The sequence below is a fragment of the Hakea prostrata genome, chromosome 1, assembly GCF_041222555.1.
Source record: "Hakea prostrata isolate BN-2017 chromosome 1, UWA_Hpros_2, whole genome shotgun sequence".
Classification (NCBI taxonomy): domain Eukaryota; kingdom Viridiplantae; phylum Streptophyta; class Magnoliopsida; order Proteales; family Proteaceae; genus Hakea; species Hakea prostrata.
Window position 1 is genome coordinate 43,644,743 of NC_142600.1, and position 20,572 is coordinate 43,665,314.

At 38.3% G+C, this 20,572-nt stretch overlaps 1 protein-coding gene across 3 annotated transcripts in view; it reads right to left on the bottom strand.

The window, feature by feature from the left end:
* Positions 1-597: 597 nt before the first annotated feature.
* The window catches only part of MRE11 (DNA repair and meiosis protein (Mre11)), a 34,021-nt gene continuing 14,046 nt past the window's right edge, over positions 598-20,572 (bottom strand). For 2 of the 3 annotated variants that reach the window (XM_089140087.1, XM_089140072.1), the window contains 18 exons: positions 16,857-16,976; positions 16,664-16,732; positions 16,469-16,560; positions 16,235-16,337; positions 16,049-16,156; positions 15,848-15,910; positions 15,703-15,774; positions 15,507-15,584; positions 9,895-9,957; positions 9,750-9,813; positions 4,688-4,770; positions 3,854-3,967; positions 3,624-3,701; positions 3,458-3,529; positions 3,098-3,348; positions 2,462-2,579; positions 2,040-2,243; positions 598-1,507 (listed from right to left, as the gene is read on the bottom strand). In XM_089140087.1, coding sequence (XP_088996213.1) covers positions 1,475-1,507; positions 2,040-2,243; positions 2,462-2,579; positions 3,098-3,348; positions 3,458-3,529; positions 3,624-3,701; positions 3,854-3,967; positions 4,688-4,770; positions 9,750-9,813; positions 9,895-9,957; positions 15,507-15,584; positions 15,703-15,774; positions 15,848-15,910; positions 16,049-16,156; positions 16,235-16,337; positions 16,469-16,560; positions 16,664-16,732; positions 16,857-16,976 — 1,785 coding nt within the window. In that variant the 3' untranslated portion in view covers positions 598-1,474. The remainder of the gene's footprint in view (positions 1,508-2,039; positions 2,244-2,461; positions 2,580-3,097; positions 3,349-3,457; positions 3,530-3,623; positions 3,702-3,853; positions 3,968-4,687; positions 4,771-9,749; positions 9,814-9,894; positions 9,958-15,506; positions 15,585-15,702; positions 15,775-15,847; positions 15,911-16,048; positions 16,157-16,234; positions 16,338-16,468; positions 16,561-16,663; positions 16,733-16,856; positions 16,977-20,572) is intronic. The other variant, XM_089140080.1, reaches the window with a different exon arrangement.

A 20,572-nucleotide genomic window follows, 5' to 3' on the forward strand; every position in this document is an offset into this window, starting at 1 on the left:
GAGACTCCTTGTGTTAAGAGTAAAAACCAACTTACAATTTTTTTGCTAAAACTGATCAAAGAATGTATTAATTTCAAGATATGATATCCAAGTCAACCTCTGACAATGTCTTCATTTCCACTTAAGAGGGGAGTGTTGGCAAGATATCGATCGAAATCCTCACGTAGTATGAAATCAAATATAAATCACACCCAATCAGAAATTGCAGGGAGTTCGGTGATACCCTGTGACCGTTTCCAAAATTATTGTAACAATAAATCCTCTATGTAAAGAGAATAAATTCTCCCTAAAGTACAAGAAGAATAAGGGATTCACCATCTTTGGGGACCAAACCATGTTTTTTTTTATATAAAAGAGAAATATTAATTAATTAAGCATTCTGAAAGCATATACAACAACTAGACAATGTTCTATTACAGTCATCCGGTAGGTTGGATGCTATATAGGCTAAATGTTCAAAAGAGTTTTGGAACATAGAATTTGGGATTTTGTCATAGGTGATTTCTTTTGTAGTGTTGGCAAGCTTCATTAACATGTCACATGTGTAATTCCCCAAGAGGCCATGTGGTGTTTGACGGCAAAGGTAAAAGATACGGTAACTGTTGATAGTTAGGCCATATTCCTTCTATCCGTATACCGTCTTTGGATGCTATTTCCATCCCTAATTGTAATCCAAAAAGTGTTGCTCCCAACAGTGCCTTTGTTCTTTTCCTTCCAAAATTGATAGACTGTAAGGGTCCATCTTTGCATAACCCAAAGCTCCATCCAGCCGCTCCTAGGTGCTGGTTAAAAATCCCTACACATCAAAATGTTATATCTTATATTTCTTCTTTTCTCTTTGCTGTGAACGTTTTTGAACGAGGAAAGTCAACATGGGAAGTTCGGGTTGCAGATTTGACGTTAAACCCTGGCTGTTCTTCGCTCAACCGCAATTTGGCCTGGAAAACAGAAGCATTTGGATTTCACTTTTAGGTTAATTTGTATTTGATGTTTTCAAATTAGCTCGACTGAAATTTCGATCTGTTAGTGTTTCACTTGACAGTCCTGCGCTGAAGCAAGGTCCATGAATCAGTGCACAAGACAGAGTAAATAAACAACTAAGTTTAACAAACTACGGTTCTATAGATGCAGCTGATTTGATGGATCTTAAATCCAAATCAAAAGTCAGTGGAATTAAGTAACCAAAAGCACTCTAGCTGAACCATTTCCCTCTTTGTTGATCATTTCTTGATTCTTTGTTGTATAACCATCAATAGCCTAAGCCCATGAGTAATGCTGTATCAACTGTGGCTTGAAACCAATTTACTGGTGAGGTTGGCTGCTCTTCAAGGTAAAAATATTTAAGTTGCAAAATAAAAGATCGCTACCCATAATTTACAAACTCACATGAGAAAATCAAACCGCTATGGCCAGAAATTACACTTTCACAATCAAATGACCAGCTCCTTGGAAAGTAATCATGCATAAATTGTGATCATCTCCTCAAAGCACCATAATTTCGTGTCACCTGAAATTACAGAACAGATAACAGTCAAGCCAAAAACTAACTTGGATAACCTAAAATGTCTCTAAGCTGATAAAAATAAATGAAAACATTATGCCACTGCACACTCTAAGCTGAAAAAAATACATGAAAATATTATGCCACTGCACTGGATAAGAATCCTGTCTAAACATGGTCATCCAGGGAGGCTACACACAATGTAGGTTTAAACATGACAGTGAACTAGATTTTGACTAGATGCTTCTTTAAAGTAAACAGCAGGTTCAATGTTTGATGCTTCAGAATTCCAGAAAGCAAACGAAACTCACCTTGGAGCAGGGAAAGTCAGCAATTATATAATTATAATCCTATTAGATTAATGATAAAAACCTATAAGAAATGCCAACTTATGAAAGCAGCAGTACTAATCAAGCAAGACAAAGATGGAGGGACAGCACAGGTGCTTCTCTTCAACAAAATGATTTTAGATGTCTTAATGCAATGGCAGGATATAAATTTGACGATTCCAGATGAAGCTGTAAAGAAAACCATTTACCCGAGGTTGATCCTTCTTGATCCTGCTTGTGCTGTCATTGTCGTCATCTTCGTCATCATCATCATCCTGATTCATGAAAAACTTCTGAATGGAAGAATTGTCTGATTTCCTTCCTCGCTTGGAGGATGATGAGCGGCCCCGGCCCCTGCCCCTTCCTCTTGGGGCAGCTCTTTTGCGTCCTTTACCAACAATTTCTTCATTCTCCTTTATTGGGACAGGAGAGGAGAGAGAAGGTAATGAGCTAACAACCGCATATAGGGTGAAAACATAATTGACAAAGATCAGAATGTAATACAAACAGCCAAGAGTTTACATGTTTTTAAACAGGAAAGCTAACAATTGCATTAGTGTACATGAGAATAATTGTGAATTTGTGATAGTGGAACTTTATGATGACATGGTTAAGGAAGCTAAATACATACTGAACTGCTTTCACCGTGATCTATTCCATGTCTGTCCAGTTCATCATTTGAATCAGAATCCACATCCTCTTCCTCCACAATATTGTGGACTGCAGCAGATGATGAAATTGATGCAGATCTGCAAAAGAAAAGATGTATGAAGAGCTTCACATGCAAGCATGTTTTATCCTATCATACTCATCACCGAAGAGTGCACATGGAATGCTATATATAAAACATTACGTGTAAAGGAAATAAACCTTGATAAAAAATAACAAAATTATTATAGACAAGAAGATATCAAGATACGATTGGAAGATTTTTCTTGAGAAGAAACAAAAAGCATAATACTCTAGAAAGAGAAATTTTATACCAAAGAAAGTACCCTTTCTTCTAAACCCCAACCCCCCCCCCCTGGCCCCAAAAAAAAAAAGATAAATAAAAAATAAGTGTCCTGCTTGCCCAACTCTTTAAAGTTTATTGTCTTTTCAGCAACTCAACTTTATCCCGATACACAGGGACAGACAAACTGGATCCTAGTGGAAACATAAAATATAATTAAAAAGGAATAAAGGATGAAGAACACAACAAAGGAAGTGGTCTGTGTGTCTTTTCATGACAAAAACATTACATAAATCTGTCTGGATCTAAGCTGACCTCTCAGAATGGCGGATACCCATGGCATCAAGAGTGGTTTGCTTTAAGTTACTAGTGCCCCTGCCCCTACCCCTGCCTCTTGTAGTTTTGCTTTTCCCAAGCACTGAAGCATCGGGAGAGGACCTGGAAGCTTGAGACTGTTTTCTGCCTCTGGCAGTAGACTTTGAGCTTGAGGGCATTTGGGTGGTATCTTCATCATCACTAAACGAAACTTGACTGCCAACTCCGCTTTTACTTCTAGCTCCGGCATCCTATATAAGTTGATATATTAAATAGAGAAGCTCAGAAAGAAGGCATTGCTTATGTAGTCTCAACAAAAAAATCAGAAAGTTTAATTTAGCTTCAAGTTCTTGGATTCACCTGAACGGACTGTGAAATGGATTTAAACTGTGGATCTGATTTAGAGTATGTAGACCTTTCCTTTACACGATCCTGGAACAAAACAAGAAGAGGCAAAAAAGATACTGAACATTGAGGGAGTCAGATATTTCCTACATTTAATGTAACAAACAGGTTATCCACTTGCCTGCATGCACTTCTCAACTTTAACAACCAAATCTTCCTCTTCAAATTTAAGGGCATCTGACTCTTGACAAATTTTGGTCTGGGAAAAGAAAAACAAGCTAATGGTCAACTTGCTTTTATTTGGGGGAGGGGAAAGGGGTGGGACAGTAAGAGGGATGAGTCAATAAAAATATAAAAAAAATTATAGATGATGAAATATTTTCAGAAACATATTAGGATAAGGAAAAGTACACGTGTTTCATCTAGATTATATTTCAAGCAGGAGTAGAAAGCCATCTTGTCATCCTTGTTAACAAAATCATGTAAAGCAATATCCAAGTCGTTAACTGGGAGTATCTCCATTTTCTGGAAGGGAGAAAAAAAAGCATTGTTAGGAACAGAACAGAAAACAAATAACTGTAAAATTCTTTACTCATTATGTAACAGAAGGTCATCCACTCCTAGTCTGTTAAGCTTCCTACTACAAATCTACGTTAAGTTATGAAAAGACCAAAAATTGTGTGCTCCTAGGATTTGATTATTTTTTCTAATCAGAGTTCCCCCAACCTTGGAAAATAAATAAAATGTTATACAATCAGCAATGCTGCACATTGTCTTGAAGCTTAGACATAGACGACACTAGATCAATACTTTCATTGCTCCTATGCCAAGGCAAGCAAGGTTTCAAATAGCAATATAACAGTACGCAGGGGGAAATCAATGATAACTCACAGTGTTTGAACATTTGAAGTAACAAATTCATATAGTAGTTGGGTCAGAATATCTTTAGTTTAGTCTGTCATATCTTTTTATGTTAGATACACAGTGGTCATTAATCTGATAACATGCAGCAAAAAATTCATATTCACTTGCCTACAGCTAAATCTATACCACAGACAATATACAGATACTTTGGAGAACTCGATGTAAATTCTCTAGATTATAAATGCAGAAGCAGAAAAGATGTAACATAAAATTCATTGTAAAACATGGTTTTAAATGGAAAGAGGATTCTTACTTGAAAGTCTTAAGAACAACAGTATCAGGATAAGCAATAGGAAGGATTAAAAGTTGATTGTTGATTACCAAATTACTTTCAGCAACCAGTGCCTCTATATTTTGTTGATTCAGTTCTTCTGGGCGAAGTCGCTCAGAATCCTCAATCTTCTCTGTAGTCCAACCAAAAAATGAAAATTATGTATATTAAGTAACCTCAAAAACATATTACATAAAAATTAACCCTTCCCCTACAGAAAAGGAGGCTTAGGGGGAGAGCACACATCAATGAAAGACCCTGGAACATCTTAATGAGAAGATTTTCAATCCACCTGTAGCAAGGCCCATGACAGTTTACAATATGGTGCAAGGCTATAGACCTCTCATCTGGTCCAATTTGCTTCTTTGATCGATTTCCTAGAGAGTCCAGGAATGATTCATCTGGTTTGTGTTTTGTACAACAGTTTTAGATACCCAAGGTTCCAATATTTCCAAAGGAAGAGTTTGACTGCCTCTGCTAGCTCCAATTTTATGTATAGATAAGTTTCCACCTGATTGTAACAATAACAGAATATGAACCAGCAATCAGAAAGAAGAATGAAGAAGGGGATGTGATGTGAACCAAATTATAGGGTTTAGATGCAGGAATATTGCCCTAGAATCAAGCTAATCCAAGATCCTCTCTCCTGAGAACCAGCAGTCTTCAAGAGCTGAAATTACCTTCAGGTGGAGGGGTTTTGAATAAATTGAGGGTTTACAAGTGTTAGGCTAGGGTTAGGGTAGATTCGGCCAGGCTTAGGGGTTTAGGGCTTAAGGTTTGAGTGATTGGGACCTTCCAATAATTATAGTTTCAGATCTGAATTTTATAGTTTAGGGTTTTGAAATCTAGGATTCAGTAGGAACTAGGGTTTCTAGGGCTTAGGTCAAGCTAGGGTTAAGGTCGAGTTTTACTTAGGTTGAGCGAATCTAAGTCTAGAAGGGTTTGATATTTGGGTGAAGGTTGAGGAGATCTAAGCATTGGAAAAGTCTAGGGTCAGGGTTTCTAATGAAGAAGATCTAATTTGCAGGATTCTGGTGTTTTAAATTAAGGAAAAGTATGGGGTTGGGATTGAGTGTGAATAAAGGGATGGAGAAGCTAATCCTAAAAGGATGCAGTAATTGGGGTTAGGGTTTAGAAGACATCCGCATTCTAGGGTTAGGAATAATTCTGGTTTTCTGGGTTTACTAAGCTGGCCGCAGGTTAGAGAAGAAGAGAAGAAGAAGAGAGGGCAAGGAGAGGGGCTGTAACTAAGGTTTAGGGTTGGGGGAAGGTAGGGGTCTAACTAGTATTGAAGGGGGAGGGATCCTAAAGGTGCCACAGGGTTGGGAAGGGGTTAGGGAATGTTCGCGATAGGGGAGGGGTGTTGGAATTGCAGAAACTAGGTTAGGGAGGTAAGAAGAGACTTAAGGATGGCCTAGGAGGAGGAACGGGTTGGGGTGAAGTAGGGGCTGGCACTTACGTGGAGTAGATGAAGGCTTGCTGGAAAATGAAGAAGCTTGCAGAAATTCACTCACAAAGCTGCCGCAGGCTTCCCAAGGAAACCCACGACTCTCGTGCCTCCAAAAGAAAACACACTAGGACTAAACTTAGGACCCAACTTGGATTCTAACTTGCAATCTAATTCTAAGTATGACTCTTACTTGACTAAAGACTAATTCAAACAAGGACTCATCATATCGCACCTAGAAAGATCCAACTTGGAATCTAAGAGTAGCTATGAAATCCCCACAAGAAGTAGGACAATACTAGAGGACTCGCTCATAAATTAGGAATCCTACTCTAACAAGGACTCTTCAGCAACTTGCAAAATAATGATTCAATTGCAAAAATTAAAATAGATCTAGGATCCTACTAACATCCTGGACCCAATGACACCCTAACTTGGAAAGTCGGACTCCACAAGTTTTACCAAAAATGACCACAGTACACCTGGTGCGATTAAGGGCTGTAGGGTTTGAGGGAGCAACCCTAGGTCCTATGCTGCCCCTAGAGATGATTTACATCAGGTCGGGATGCCAGTAGAGGGGCTAATAACCGATATCAGCCTCCCCTTTCTGATATTATTTATAGATTGAAAAGATAGTACATGTGGGCTTCCTATTCAGAATAGGAGAGAACAAAAAAGAAAAAAAGAAAAAAATAACAAAAGCTTAAGCTAACAAAACCCTAGAACCAGGAAAGCAGAGCAGAAAAGGAAGAATTATAAACAGAATCCAAGACAGAGGAGGGACTCCATCGTCATGGTTACACGAACATACTCAATTTAACCCTTACCCTCAACCTGGAGATGCCAATTAACCCATCCCAGCTTGGAACAACCCTTCTCCAATGCCGTATCAAACGGAAACTTAGTTGAACAAGTTCTCAATTGAATCAACAAAAGAGACTAATGGAGTAACCAGTAGGAGGATGCCCTCATCAATGTGTTTGGCTCAATTGAGTATTGGTTTGGCAGAAATATAGGTTGAAGCTTTATTATCACATAACATCTCCATGGGAGAGGTAAAACGCAACACTTTGAGCAATGAATAATGACTTCAACCACACAAGTCCAGCGGCAGCGTGAGTAGCTCTATACTCAACTTTGGCACTGAACCTAATCATAGTTTAATTTTCTTTTTTTTGGGTGCCAGGAGACCAATTTACTGTCATCACGATACAATATTCAATAGTGGACCTCCTATAAGTGGTAGAACCAGCCAAGTTAGCATTACAGAACCCTACCAGATCAACTCAATGACAAGATTTAAAAATAAGCCCCTTTCCTGGCACTCATTCCTAGTATCTCAGGATTTGACAAGCTGCCCCCAGATCAAGGTTTGAGATCTTTGTATCTTGGCTGGTTATGATCAGCCAAAGAACTGACTTGTCTTGGAAACTAATGAGATCTCAACAAAGTTGGTGCATTTTTAATGTCAAATTTTGGCCCTTGGTTTTAGCAGCTACATTGACTGATTAGGCCAAGAAGCTTGCAAGACATCTACCTTAGGCCCTACAAACATGGTGGAAAACTAAGCTGTTATTTTTATTTTCTATAATCACACCTAAAATGGTAGATTTAAGTTAGGACCTATGGTTGGTATTATATATTGTTTATATACTGGTACAACCAACTTGGCAAAATCTTCAGTTCTAGGGAACACATAATTCAAGTAAACCGGCTTAAAATAAGCAACAGGAACGGAACTTCTAGGACTATGGTGAAACCATTAGTCTTTAAAAATCAGATGCTCCAACCCTAGCCGCATAAAATTTGGTAAAAAAAAATCAACATGGGGGGGCGGTTGTACCTTTAAAGCTGAAACCCATCAAGATAAAAAAGACTGGCTGAAAAAAGGCCTTGCAAGGTGATTGCAACAGTCCACCAAAACAAAAGTTCAGTACAAAATCTAGCCAAGGTGCTGAAATTTTGGCAAAGAAAATAAATTTTCTTACTTGCACCCCAAACTCAATGTTTCTCGAAGCCCAGAAAATTACCAAGATCTTGCTGAAATCTCTTAAGACCTCAAACCATACTCTCAGGTATGGTTCAACTTTTGAAATTTTTCATTGGACCAAAACAAAACACAACTTTGAAATAGAAAAGTGCAAAAATTTCGGTATTCTAATCTGAAATATCCACATTTCAAAATCTTCATTTGATATCTCAAAAACTTTGGTAAGTATACCTCCAACTTAAAAACATGCTGACTCAAATTTTGTGGATGGCATCTACTACTCTACCACCAGCCATACTGCTCCCAGTGGCATCATATAAGTTGTATCACAATGGAAAAATGGGTTTCTTCGTAGTTTGGTCATCCATATCCAATGATAGATATGCAGAGAACAATGCATGTTAGTTTTATCAGACTTTACTAAGAACTATACAGTTGTATTTGGATCGTAGGATGCACTTAATTGTTATGCATCCATGGCAATATGTAATAAAAGTTTGCTCCATTACTGTTTAAAATTTTGGATTGCTTATCATTCATGCCTTTTAGTACTTACACAATGTGTAAACATGTATTCATACATGAAGATTCAATGTATGCTACCAAATAAGGGTATGAACACAAAACACCAACACAGGTAACTGTTTCAGCAACATGATAATTAAATGTGTCAACATACCCTAATATAGGATTTCCATGAAGTTTTAGACCAAACTGAAATGATCCACCGAAACTTGGGGGGAAAAATACCACATTTCAGCAAAATCTCACTGAAATACCAAAGAGAAAATGAATTTTAAACCTTGCTCCCAAGTCCCAATGAGATTTCTTGGGTGATCGTGTAAACTAACTAATAACACCAATGGTAAAGGATATTCTAGTCTAGTAACAATCAAATAAATAAGTTTACCGTCACCTTTTCTAGATTGATTCTTATCCTCAGGTCCTAATTTCACATTCTAATAGTCAGTCATACACTGGTCACATGCTAACCTTTTTCCTTTTTTTTTGCGAGGGGGGGGGGTTTGCTCGCGGAGGGTGAGGGGGACCAGTCACAAGCTAACTTAAGTTGAAACAAAAATAAACAAAGCATAGAGCCAAAATCACACTCAACCTATCTATCCATTTTTATGCTATTAAGTTGGCCTATTACAAGCGAAATTGATGGGATCAAGGCCAATACATACATGGCCCAACCCTAGGTTATTTCTAGCGATGGATCGGCCTCAGTACCCTATTGCAACAAGGTTGTCCTTGAACTGTTCAACCATACCATTGGGATTGTACTTGATGGTGTAAACCCAGCGAAACTTCAGAAGGTCCTTACCAGGAGGTAAATCAACTAGAGTCACTGTTCCCCGAGATAATAATGCCTCTATTTTTATGTCCACAGCCATCCTCCAACCAGGGAGAGGCAAAACCTCATGGTGATTGTGAGAAAGAGAACTAGTGAATAGGGAAAAGGCAAGACTATGGAACTAAGATGCAAGACAAGAAATAGACACAAAATTCTCAATATGAAAAGCAATCGAAAGACTTGTGGATACAGGCATGTTTGCCTCATGAACTTTAAAGCTAAATGCATAATGGAACTCAAGAAGCAACACAACCTCAATTTCCTACGAATGCAGCTGCCTTTCTCGTGAATGAGATTCCAGCAGAAAATTTAAATTACCTCCATGAGATTGATGCCTTTTGCTAGCTTTTGAGAAAATAAGAATGTCCTGTGGATTTGCAACCTACAGAATGCAATAAAGTCCATTAAACACCAAAAGCAAATTGGTTCCCATATATTATGAAAAAACAAAAAATGGAAGTACCTTCCCCACATACTTTTGACCAAATCTTTGAGGATTTATTGTCATAAACCCAGAGTAATCTACCTACCAAATTGAACATTGAAGCTGATTACAACAAACTTCATATGGAACTAAAATAATATAAATTCTATACTACATTTTTTAAATTGAAGGAACATCAATGCACACCAATGAAGTCAAAAGACTCAAAACTGAGATGGTTGTAGCAAAAAGCAAAGCATTTTCAGTCCCAAACACAAGTATAGGAAATGTTTCCAAGATGAGATCAACAGTAATCAGCTGGTGACAGCCAATATGGACTTCATCAATAGACAGAAATTTCATATACGTCAAGACAGACAAGAATTTTAAGGGATAGGGCTTCTTTTTGGGGGGAGGGTGGGGAGTCGACGAATATCTCTTGCTACCTCCACAACCCCTTTGAATTTTCATTTCATCAAACAAAATAAGTGCAAAAGCATGTGTATACCAAATGAATAATGATAAAATTGAAAAAGGTAAATTCTTGAGATGGAGTAGTGGAGAGAAAACCCTAGTTGTCTTTGACTGATGATCAAATTGATTCAGAATGGGCCAAACTTGGATCCACAGTAGGGTTTACTGGATAGGTAATATCCTCCCAATCTGGAAGGATTTAGGTGGCCAGTTTGAGAGTCACAAAGATTTTTGAAGGAATTGCAAGAACAAGGGGTTGAGTCAGTTTTGGCTCCCATTTGGAACAAAGAAAGGGCCTGCAACGGTGGTCTTTGGCTATCATTTGTGAGGATTTTGATGGCTGGGTTATGAGAGATCAAGGCTCTTGATAGTGGAGTTCAAAACAAAGGTGTGGACAAGAGGAAGGGAATAAACAGAAATGGGGGACGGGGCAGGCTGCCAGACACCTGGATGAAGAGTGGAAAGCTGTCAATTCAGCCACAGCAGCAGATACTTATACAGGAACTCAAAAATTAAGAGAAAGATTAATTATCTGAACTGTGGAGGCTCCCAGCGAAATAAGGGTCTATGTACTATAAAACGATAGTCAAGTCCGATTTGGATTAGGACTCATAAACAAACTTCAGTTAGAAAACTAAAACAGCAGCTAGGTATATCTTATAATCTGACCTGTAGCAGTTGACCTGATTAATGGCCTCCTTCATTGAAATAAAACTGAGGCAGAATTACTAGATTCTCCCTGCCTAACCGAAATTACATGGTAATGGGAAAAAAAGGGGGAAAGAAAAGACTATGGAATACTTCCATGTTGGTGTACTGCTAGGCATTAGCCCCAGGTGCCGGGAAGCAGCCCTAGTTGCTAGGTAGCAACCCTAGAGGGTTATCATGTTCTTGGCCCTCCACCTGGTGTGGGTCTAGGCTCCTGCATCAATAACATCTCTCCTAACATATCATAGGAGACATACTACCAGGCAATGCATGATGCAGCTGGGAGGGCTGGTCCAGGAATGAAGGGATGGGAGCTGAAGAATGTATACTTGCCCAAGGAGTTGGAAGAAAACATCAACACTTTAAACCAACTGTGGGAGACTTATGGGTGACTACTATGACTAGCGGATTGATTTGACCCACCAAACAGTCCACCATCAACTTCTTGGTGAGCAATAATGGGAAGACAACATTATTGGAATCAATGGATATATCAATGGAGGTCAAGGGTGCAAAATATTTACATAAAGAGTTGAGGAAGGGGATGTGTGAGGTAGGAGAAAGTAATGTTCTCCAAATTGTGACAAATAATGGTGCAAATTACAAGATGGCTTTGGAGAAGTTGATAAATATAAGGTTCATCTCTTTAGGACACCTATCTGGCACCCTCTATAAACCTGAAGTCAAATGACACCGGAAAGATGAAGAATGTAGGAAGTGTGGTACAAAGAGCAAGGCAAGTGACCACTTTTGCTAATAACCATGGTTATACCTAGCGACTTCCGAGGGGAAAGTGTGGTGATGATCTACTGAGCTAGTGTACTAGATTCACAACCAATGAAGAGCTTCCAATCTAAAGTGGTGGGCCTATGGTCATGTTGCCAGCGAAGTGCAGCTTGCAAGGGATCCCAGCAAAAACCTTTTGTTGGAGGACAAGACCAACATGAGGATTTTCACCAAGATGATACTTATGAGCCTTAGTATGAGGGTGATCAACCAGACAAGGACTTCCATGTGATTGATGTGTCTAGAGTTAAGCGTTATGCAATGCATGGTCTCACAACCCAAGGATAGTGGTTATTAGCGATGAACCAACATCTTTATCACTTATCCTTGACATCAGGTTAAGAACTGCTGTATCACCATTAACAATGCTAGTTGCATGAATTTGGTAGATCACTCTACTATCCCAGTCACTCTTAGGTGTTTGGTTCGGTCCAATACAATTACAATTAATTAGAAGGATCCACATAAGAAGAAAAAAAATTGCAAACCAAAAAACTGTAGCAGGTACCAGGGAAAAGATAGATATGACCTATTTTTTAGATTGAATAGAACTTAAATAAAAATAACTTACATGTGAACTTAAATAAAATAGAAAGAAAGAAGATAATATGGTACAAATCCATCTGGAGTAGTTTTGAAATCCACCAAAAACTGTAAAGAAAATCCACTCTTCCACTATGGAATCCACCTTAGCCTACACTTTATTCACCGAGCACTCTACTCAAATCCACATGAACAAAGTTTCAAATTTGAACTAGAATAATACTTCAAATCAATAGGAAACCATGAACCATAACATCTATTTATAGTGTAAGCTACCCTAAATATGATAACACAAGTACTCAATTACAATTACACTATCCAGAAGAAATACCAAAATTCTGCAACCTATTTCGCTAAAAGTCTGACTATATAAACAGAGATAAGAGAAAGATCAGTTTTAGTGCCACCATTATGCCTATTCTAGTTAGACATAAGATAACACAAGACGAAGTAAAATAGGGAAAAGCTACCATAGCCCACAGTAATGCCGTATCCTTACCTTCCACACATATTTTGGGTCCATTAAAGTTTTCTTACTAACACAAAAGACCCTCTGGCAGTTTAAACTAAGGATTAACGCATGTAACCCAGCCCAAAGCTTTCCACTAAACAAGCCTACTTTTCTAATTTATCTGTCTATTGGTTTCTACAAAAACAGTAAGAGGAATACTTCAGGGAATGTCCCTGCTTTGTTACTTTTTGTTGGTTGGTTGGTCCTCTAGAGATTATCAATCATTTAAATTTTGCTTAGCTTTGCTGCTGTGTCATTGGGCCCTCCCTTCACCACCCCCATGGGGATGGTCTACGGGGTTCATAACTACTCCTCTTACTATAGGACGCTTGCCTAGGCAATACTTAGATCCGGCTCTACCCAAACTTTTCTGGTTTACCCCAACATTAGCCACCTGTCCGAATGTTGCTGAGCAGTTTTTGGATATCAAACGGACCTCCCCATAAGGTAATTTTAATGTGGCCGATTTACCCTCTTTTGCAATCAGTTTCGCTACAGCACCCGCTGCTCTAGCTAATTGTCCACCCTTTCCGAGTGTGATTTCTATGTTATGTATGGCCGTGCCTAAGGGCATATCAGTTGAAGTAGATTCTTCTTTTTGATCAATCAAAACCCCTTCCCAAACTGTACAAGCTTCTTCCAAAGCATACGGCTTTCTGGATGTGTATGATGATATCTAGACAGATGGATCCTATATGAATCGTCTGATGAAGTACCACATGAGTGGATATATAGGAATCCAAATCTGCCGAATCACTCATGTTATGGTCTTCTACATCCTAGGTCTCCCTGTTCCGTCATCTGGCTTATGTTCTTCATGTAGCATTCAGACCGAATGACTCTATGAAATTACGTCGATACTTCCACATTACGGGTAACGTAGGAGACATCTCTATTCTTCCCCCGGGGGATCTTTCGAATTACCACTGCTTAGCTTTCAATTCGCCTCTGACCATCAAATGAAATGTGAATAACTCGTCCTCCTCTCTTTGAAACAAGGGGCGCTTCCGGTTCTGTCGGTGCTTCAAACAATTTTGTTTTGTCTTCTCCATATTACCATATCTTTAGAGTCAATAATTTAATAGGAGGAACTACTGAACTCAATCACTTGCTGCCATTACTCTTCAGTTTTCTGTTGAGGTCTATCCCATAGAGGTACTCAAATTGGATTAGTGATCGATTTTTAGGTTTCGTCGTAAACCAAATTGGTTACTTCCACTTACGTAAATCAATAGTTCAAACCGCACTCAAAGGTAGGGCATTTCCCAGTCATAGGGCATTTCCCATTTTTATAGAAACTTCTGTACCAGAAAGAATGGAATCTCCAATTATAGCCCCTCTAGGATGTAAAATATATCTATTCTCACCATCCCCATAGTATATGAGACAAATGTATGCATTTCGATTAGGGTCGTATTCTATGGTTACAATTCTACCCTCTATGTTTTTTTTATTCCGTCGAAAATCTATTTTACGGTATAGACGCTTATGACCTCCCCCTCTATGCTCTGTGGTAATGATTCCTCTGGCATTACGACCTTTACCACAACGATCCTGTCGATAGATCAAATTATTTCGTGGATTGGATTTCACTTGACCGTCGATGGCTCCATTGCGTGTGCTCGGGGTAGAAGTTTTGTATAAACGTATCGCTGTGTTATTAAGTATTTTGATTTAAGTTCTTTTCTTTCTAAGAGGTGGAATAGAATAACCTGGTTGAAGCGCAATGATCATACATCTGTAATGCATTGTATGTCCCATAATAGGTCCCATTCTTCTACCCTTTCCCAGGAGTCGATGACTATTCATAGCTATTACCTTGACACCAAAGAAGAGTTCGACCCAATGCTTTATTTCTGTCCTAGTTGATCCTGATTCGACATTAGAAGTATATTGATTGTTCCCCAATAACCGAATACCTTTGTCTGTAAATACTGCATTTTTTATTCCATCCATAAATCCATTTTCTTCCCTATGAGTTCCAGTATCGATAAGAATTCTAGTTCTTACTGTTCATATGTTATGGTATGAATATACCATACCAATTCGTTATGTATGGATGATGAGATTCCATTGATACAGAGCCAATTCCAATAGACTTATTGAACGTTCCCATTGGCGTGCATCCAGCAGGAATTGAACCTACGAATTTACCAATTATGAGTTGGGTGCTTTAACCATTCAGCCATGGATGCTTAACAGGGATCATCGTACATCTTGAATAACCAAATTCCAATTGAAATGAAATCTTTAGGAGGAATCAATGAAACAGGAATCAATGAAAGGACATCAATTCAAATCCTGGATCTTCGAATTGAGAGAGATATTGAGAGAGATCAAGAATTCTCACTATTTCTTAGATTCATGGACCAAATTTGATTCAGTGGGATCTATTCACAGGTCCTGTGCCAAAATTAATTTTCCTAATTCCTACCGAAAATAGGTCAATGGAACCCTGGACCTGCTCACTTGAAATCTATATATATATCTGCCATGCAGAAGAGTTTTCCCAAAATAAAGTAATTTCAGAACAAAGAATAATAAGTCCCATTGACTTTATTTAAACAAATGAAAAAGCATTTAATTTTGCAATAGACACCTTGAGTTATGCTAAAAGTGAACTTATTACCTTTATTCGGACTAATGGAAGCTTGGCCTCTGGATCCACGATGACCTTTCTGCTAGAATTTTCAATCAAATTTCCAACCTAGATAAATATAGATACATGTAGTCACCATAAGATATTGAAGTAAATAAGCTAGAAACAGGGAACTCCAGTGTTTAGAAATTAATATCTTTTACAAATGTAGTAGGAAAACTTTTACCACTTTGTCCAAATGTTCAAGAATGGATGTTTGATCATTGGGATCAATGTCTTTCTCATCCTTTAATACAACCTACGCCAAGCAATGAACACAGTAAGAGACAGCCATTCAATAAAATATCATAGCACGCCACTAGCTTACATACCTCAGCATATTCAAAAGGCCTCACAGACTTCAATGGAATCTTAGATGGACGATATTGATTTCCCTATAGAATGAAAGCACCAGTATTTAAGAATCATTCCCAATCTTTGATTAAGAAAGGGGTGGGAGAGTGGGGAAAGGACTGTTAATGCTGCAATAAAATGAAATGAAATGCAAAACAGAAATTCACACAAAGACAAACCTTAATTTCTAAGAGAAGAACATGCTTAAGCTTCGCTTCCCCCTCGATTAGAGAAGTTGCAACAGATGATCCCGGTTGAGTTATATGGAAGCCCATACCTGGAACTTCCTGTGGAAATCAGAAAGTATGTTTAGCAAGATACTGAAAGAGAGATTAATCTCAGCAGAATAGGGACATCAGTGGCACCTGAGGGTCAACCAGGCACTCATGTTCATGTCCCCATACTATGAAGTCCAGGAAACGTGGCAAGAAGTGCTCATTTATTGCATTTTTAGGGTTCGACTTTACCCTACAGACCATGAAAAATAGAATGGTAAACATAGTAGGGCAACTGACATCCTATGTATAGAGTATCATAAACTTCCCACAAAATGCTCTTCATTTCAAGTGTGATAGAACGGTCTTTCACCAATGTCTTACCTATTTTGATGAAGTACCAGAATGTTAAACCAATCTGACATGGGACACCCTTCTTTCGATTCAGGTCGTATCCACTGTACAGCATGTGGTGTCTGAGGCATCATGTGGTAAATACAATAAAAATGTTATATAATCAGAAAAAATCTCTCAACAAAGATCATAAGATTTGTGCAGCAGTCTTAAAGTGGCAAGTACCTGAAACATTCTATTGAGCCTTTCATCTCGGATGTTCCCTAGGCCATACAGAGCTACAGATGTTGAACCCTGAATACCGGCCAGGAGAATAATTTGAAGTCAACCCATAATAATTAAAGAAGCATGTCCGAAATCAATGAGAACTTCAGGCAACTCCAAAAGTAAATGAATACTCCCAACAGTAAAAGCAAACCTTTCTGATAAGAATAGGATGCAGGCTAATCTGACCAACACCTGATCCTCCAAGAATCATTTTCCCAAAATAATTCACAAGATTGCATGCAGAGAGGATATCAATCGCAGAAAGGTTGTCCTGACACCATCACAGTACAGTGTTTATGCCAATAATAGAAGACCACAAATTGCACTCCTTAATGGTTAGTGTTAAAAATAGATCCTTCAATAGCTTATGAACATTTAAGGAGTAAGATGAACAGCACAAAATCTGAAAAATAATAATCAACTAACAAAAATCTTTAAGCTACAATTGCTGCTAAGGGCATCAAGTTTCCAGCTAAGGAAAGTTCAAAATCTGTGTCAGTGTCCTGGTCATGTTCATCATAGAAACCAAAATGTTTCACTGATTTAATCATGGCTTTTAAAACCAACCTGATGAGATGGTCAGAGTAGCTTAGACTGGTATTGGCCTCTGATTCAGACTGGTCTAACACCCTAAACTGCCATAAAACTGGAAGGAGAAGGGGGGGAGGGGACAGGGGAGCAGAGAACTGAAATGGCTTCTTTTCAGTTTAAGCTCCAGTTTGCAAACCTATGCTTTTTTCTCATCCCATCTAAAGGGGGTCAGATTGATTTTATAACTTACCAGTTACCCCATAAAAATAAATTTTCAATTAAAATGAACAGAGCATTTTTTTTTTTTCCCCAGTTTTTCGATGGGGGCAAAAACTGAAGCATTTTGACAATTTTAACCAAACCTTGAAAAATTTTCTTCTGCTGGGTAAGGAAATCTGTCAATGTTCAATACCACAGCTCAGCTGCTACAAGAAGTGATATTTGCATTTTCAAGTACTGCTATAACACACTTCTGACAAAGCAGCACAAGGAACCAAATATTCAATAATAGGTGAACTTTGTAACGAGGAAACCCTGTAAAAAAAGACATACAAGTTATAAAAATTTCCTCCTTAAATGCATAGATCCATCGAACATCGGCGTTATTGATGCATTTGCCACTGGTTTGTAACTCTTGTTATACTGAGATATTGTAATGAGAAAACCTCAGGAAAAGTTGCCCAACCCCTTAAATTTCATAAACACATTGTTTGTCCTGATGCAACTGCTTGAATCCAGTGCAAAATCACAAAATTTGGCTCTTAAAAACAGGGAATGAAAAAACGAAGTGACTTTCCTCAATGGTTTGTCGTTGAAATAGCATCCTTTTACTCATTTTAAGTTTTTGACTAAATACATAGAACTAATCAAAATATCAAAGACTTCACAGACTTAGCTAGTAGCGGTGTTGGCAATGATCGTCAGGAGGTGGAGGTGGTGGCATGGTTATGGTGAGACCATTAGGAGAAGAATAAGGGTGGTTTTTAATTTTAACATGAAATTATTGTTCAACAATAAAAATCATAGTTTGAAGTCATGAAAATCCCGAGAATATCAAGGTGGTGGAGAGTTGAGACTTGAAATTATATGAGATATAGAAATGTCAGATATTTTGGGTCACATGCCTTTATAATAAAGCTATAACTCAGTCTCAAATCACGTTGTTCAAAATTTTGGCAAAAAGGACTCAAAACTTGCTGTTTTTCAGGAGAAGGATATTCCTTCTCTTCACTTTCTAACCCTGCTTTAACTAATTCTTAACAAAAATTACTCCCAATTTTTCTTCATTTACCCTGCTTTAACTAATTCATACTGATGTGTGGGGCACTTGTCAACGTTTTTCCATTATTAGCTATAGGTATTTTGTTACTTTTATTGATTGTTCCTCTCGTTCTATATGGATTTATCTTTTAAAACAAAAAAATGAGGTTTTTCGATGTTTTCATGATTTTCATAATATAATTAAAACTCAATTCAATGCCACTGTGAAGATCCTTCGCAATGACAATGGCACAGAGTATATTGATGGTGAATTTCAGAGATATCTCTCTGACTCTAGCATAATACACCAAACCAGTTGTGTTGATATAGCTGCCCAAAATGGGGTTGCTGAAAGGAAGAATCGGCATCTTTTAGAGGTAGCTCATTCACTTATGATTGCTATGAATGTCCCTAACCAATACTAGTGATGCTATACTCACTGCCTCTTACCTTATGAATAGGATGCCTAGTAGTATACTTGATTTTAAATGTCCTAATAAGCTTCTCCAGGGAATCACTTCTTTTGTTATTCCCCCGAAGGTTTTTGGATGTGTATGTTATGCCAGAATCACCGCCCATCAAAGTAAGCTGGCTACCCACGACCTACGCTGCACTTTTCTAGGGTATTCTACTACTTAAAAAGGGTACAAATGTTATCATCCTCCTTCTAGGAAAAACCATTGTCTCCATGGGTGTAATTTTTAATGAGTCTTGCACTAACTATACACCTCACAAGGGGGAGAGTCCTAGAGGAGAGGTGTTTTTTCCAACTTTAGACCTTTCTATCACACCACAACACAACTTAGGAGTTCAAAAAGTGTTCCCTAACCAGGGGGAAACTTCAGCCAGTATAGTTGAGGACTCTAATTCTCCCCCTCTGTTTTCTGAACCATATGAAGAACCTGATCAAGGGAAGACCACTCTTATGAGGCACAGTACTGAGGTCTTTCAAAACAAGATTGACCAGAATAAGGAGGTGTAGACTTATCAGAGGAAGAATTACAACCGGATAAAGCAGGTGGAGAAAGGTGACACATTACCACTCTCCTGCTCCAGAATCAGATTCTACTGTTCCCCTTGAGGTATCTTCTTCTGATCTTCCTATTGCTGTAAGAAAAGGAGTCAGATCTTGTACTTAGCATCCCATAGCTAAATATATTTCTTATGACTCTTTGTCTGAATCTTACCGTGCTTTTATATCCTCTCTATCATCTATATCTATTCTTAAAAGTTGGCAAGAAGCCTATGCTAATAAGAAATGGAAGGCAACTATAGTACAGGAACTACAGGCAATGAAGAAAAATTATAATTGGTAGCTGGTTACACTTCCTCTAGGAAAAAAACCTGTCGGCGGCAAATGGGTGTTTGTGGTTAAACAAAATATGGATGGATCAGTCAATAGGTTGAAGGCTAGACTAGTTGCAAAGAGACCCAAACCTATGGGATTGATTATCAGGAGACTTTTGCCACTGTTGCAAAACTGAACACTGTCAAAGTTCTGTTGTCTGAAGCTGTGAACAAAGACTAAAACTTGCACCAACTAAACGTAAAGAATGCCTTCCTACATGGGGAGTTAGAGGAAGAAGTCTATATGAAAATCCCACATGGTTTCTTCAATGACAATACTACAAGGAAAGTTTGTCAATTGAAGATGTCAATTTATGGGTTAAAGCAGTCTCCCAGGATCTGGTTTGGACACCTCCTGAAGGCAATGACTTCTATTGGGTACAAGCAAAGCAATGTTGATCATACACTATTTGTCAAGAAGTTAGGTACTAGCATCACACTTTTCATTGGTGGATGATATTGTCATCACAAGGAATGATGGTGAAGAAATTCAAAGTTTGAAGGACTTTCTTGACAGAGAGTTTGAGATTAAAGATCTAGGGAAGTTCCAAGACTTCTTAGGAATTGAGGTGACTCGATCAAAGGAGGGTATATTCCTATCCCAAAGAAAGAATGTCCTAAATTTATTATCAGAAGTGGGAATGTTGGGGTGTAAAGTAGTTCATACCCCTATTGAAGCCGGAGCTAAATTTAAGGAAAAAGAGGGAGAACCAGTGTACAAAGGAAGAT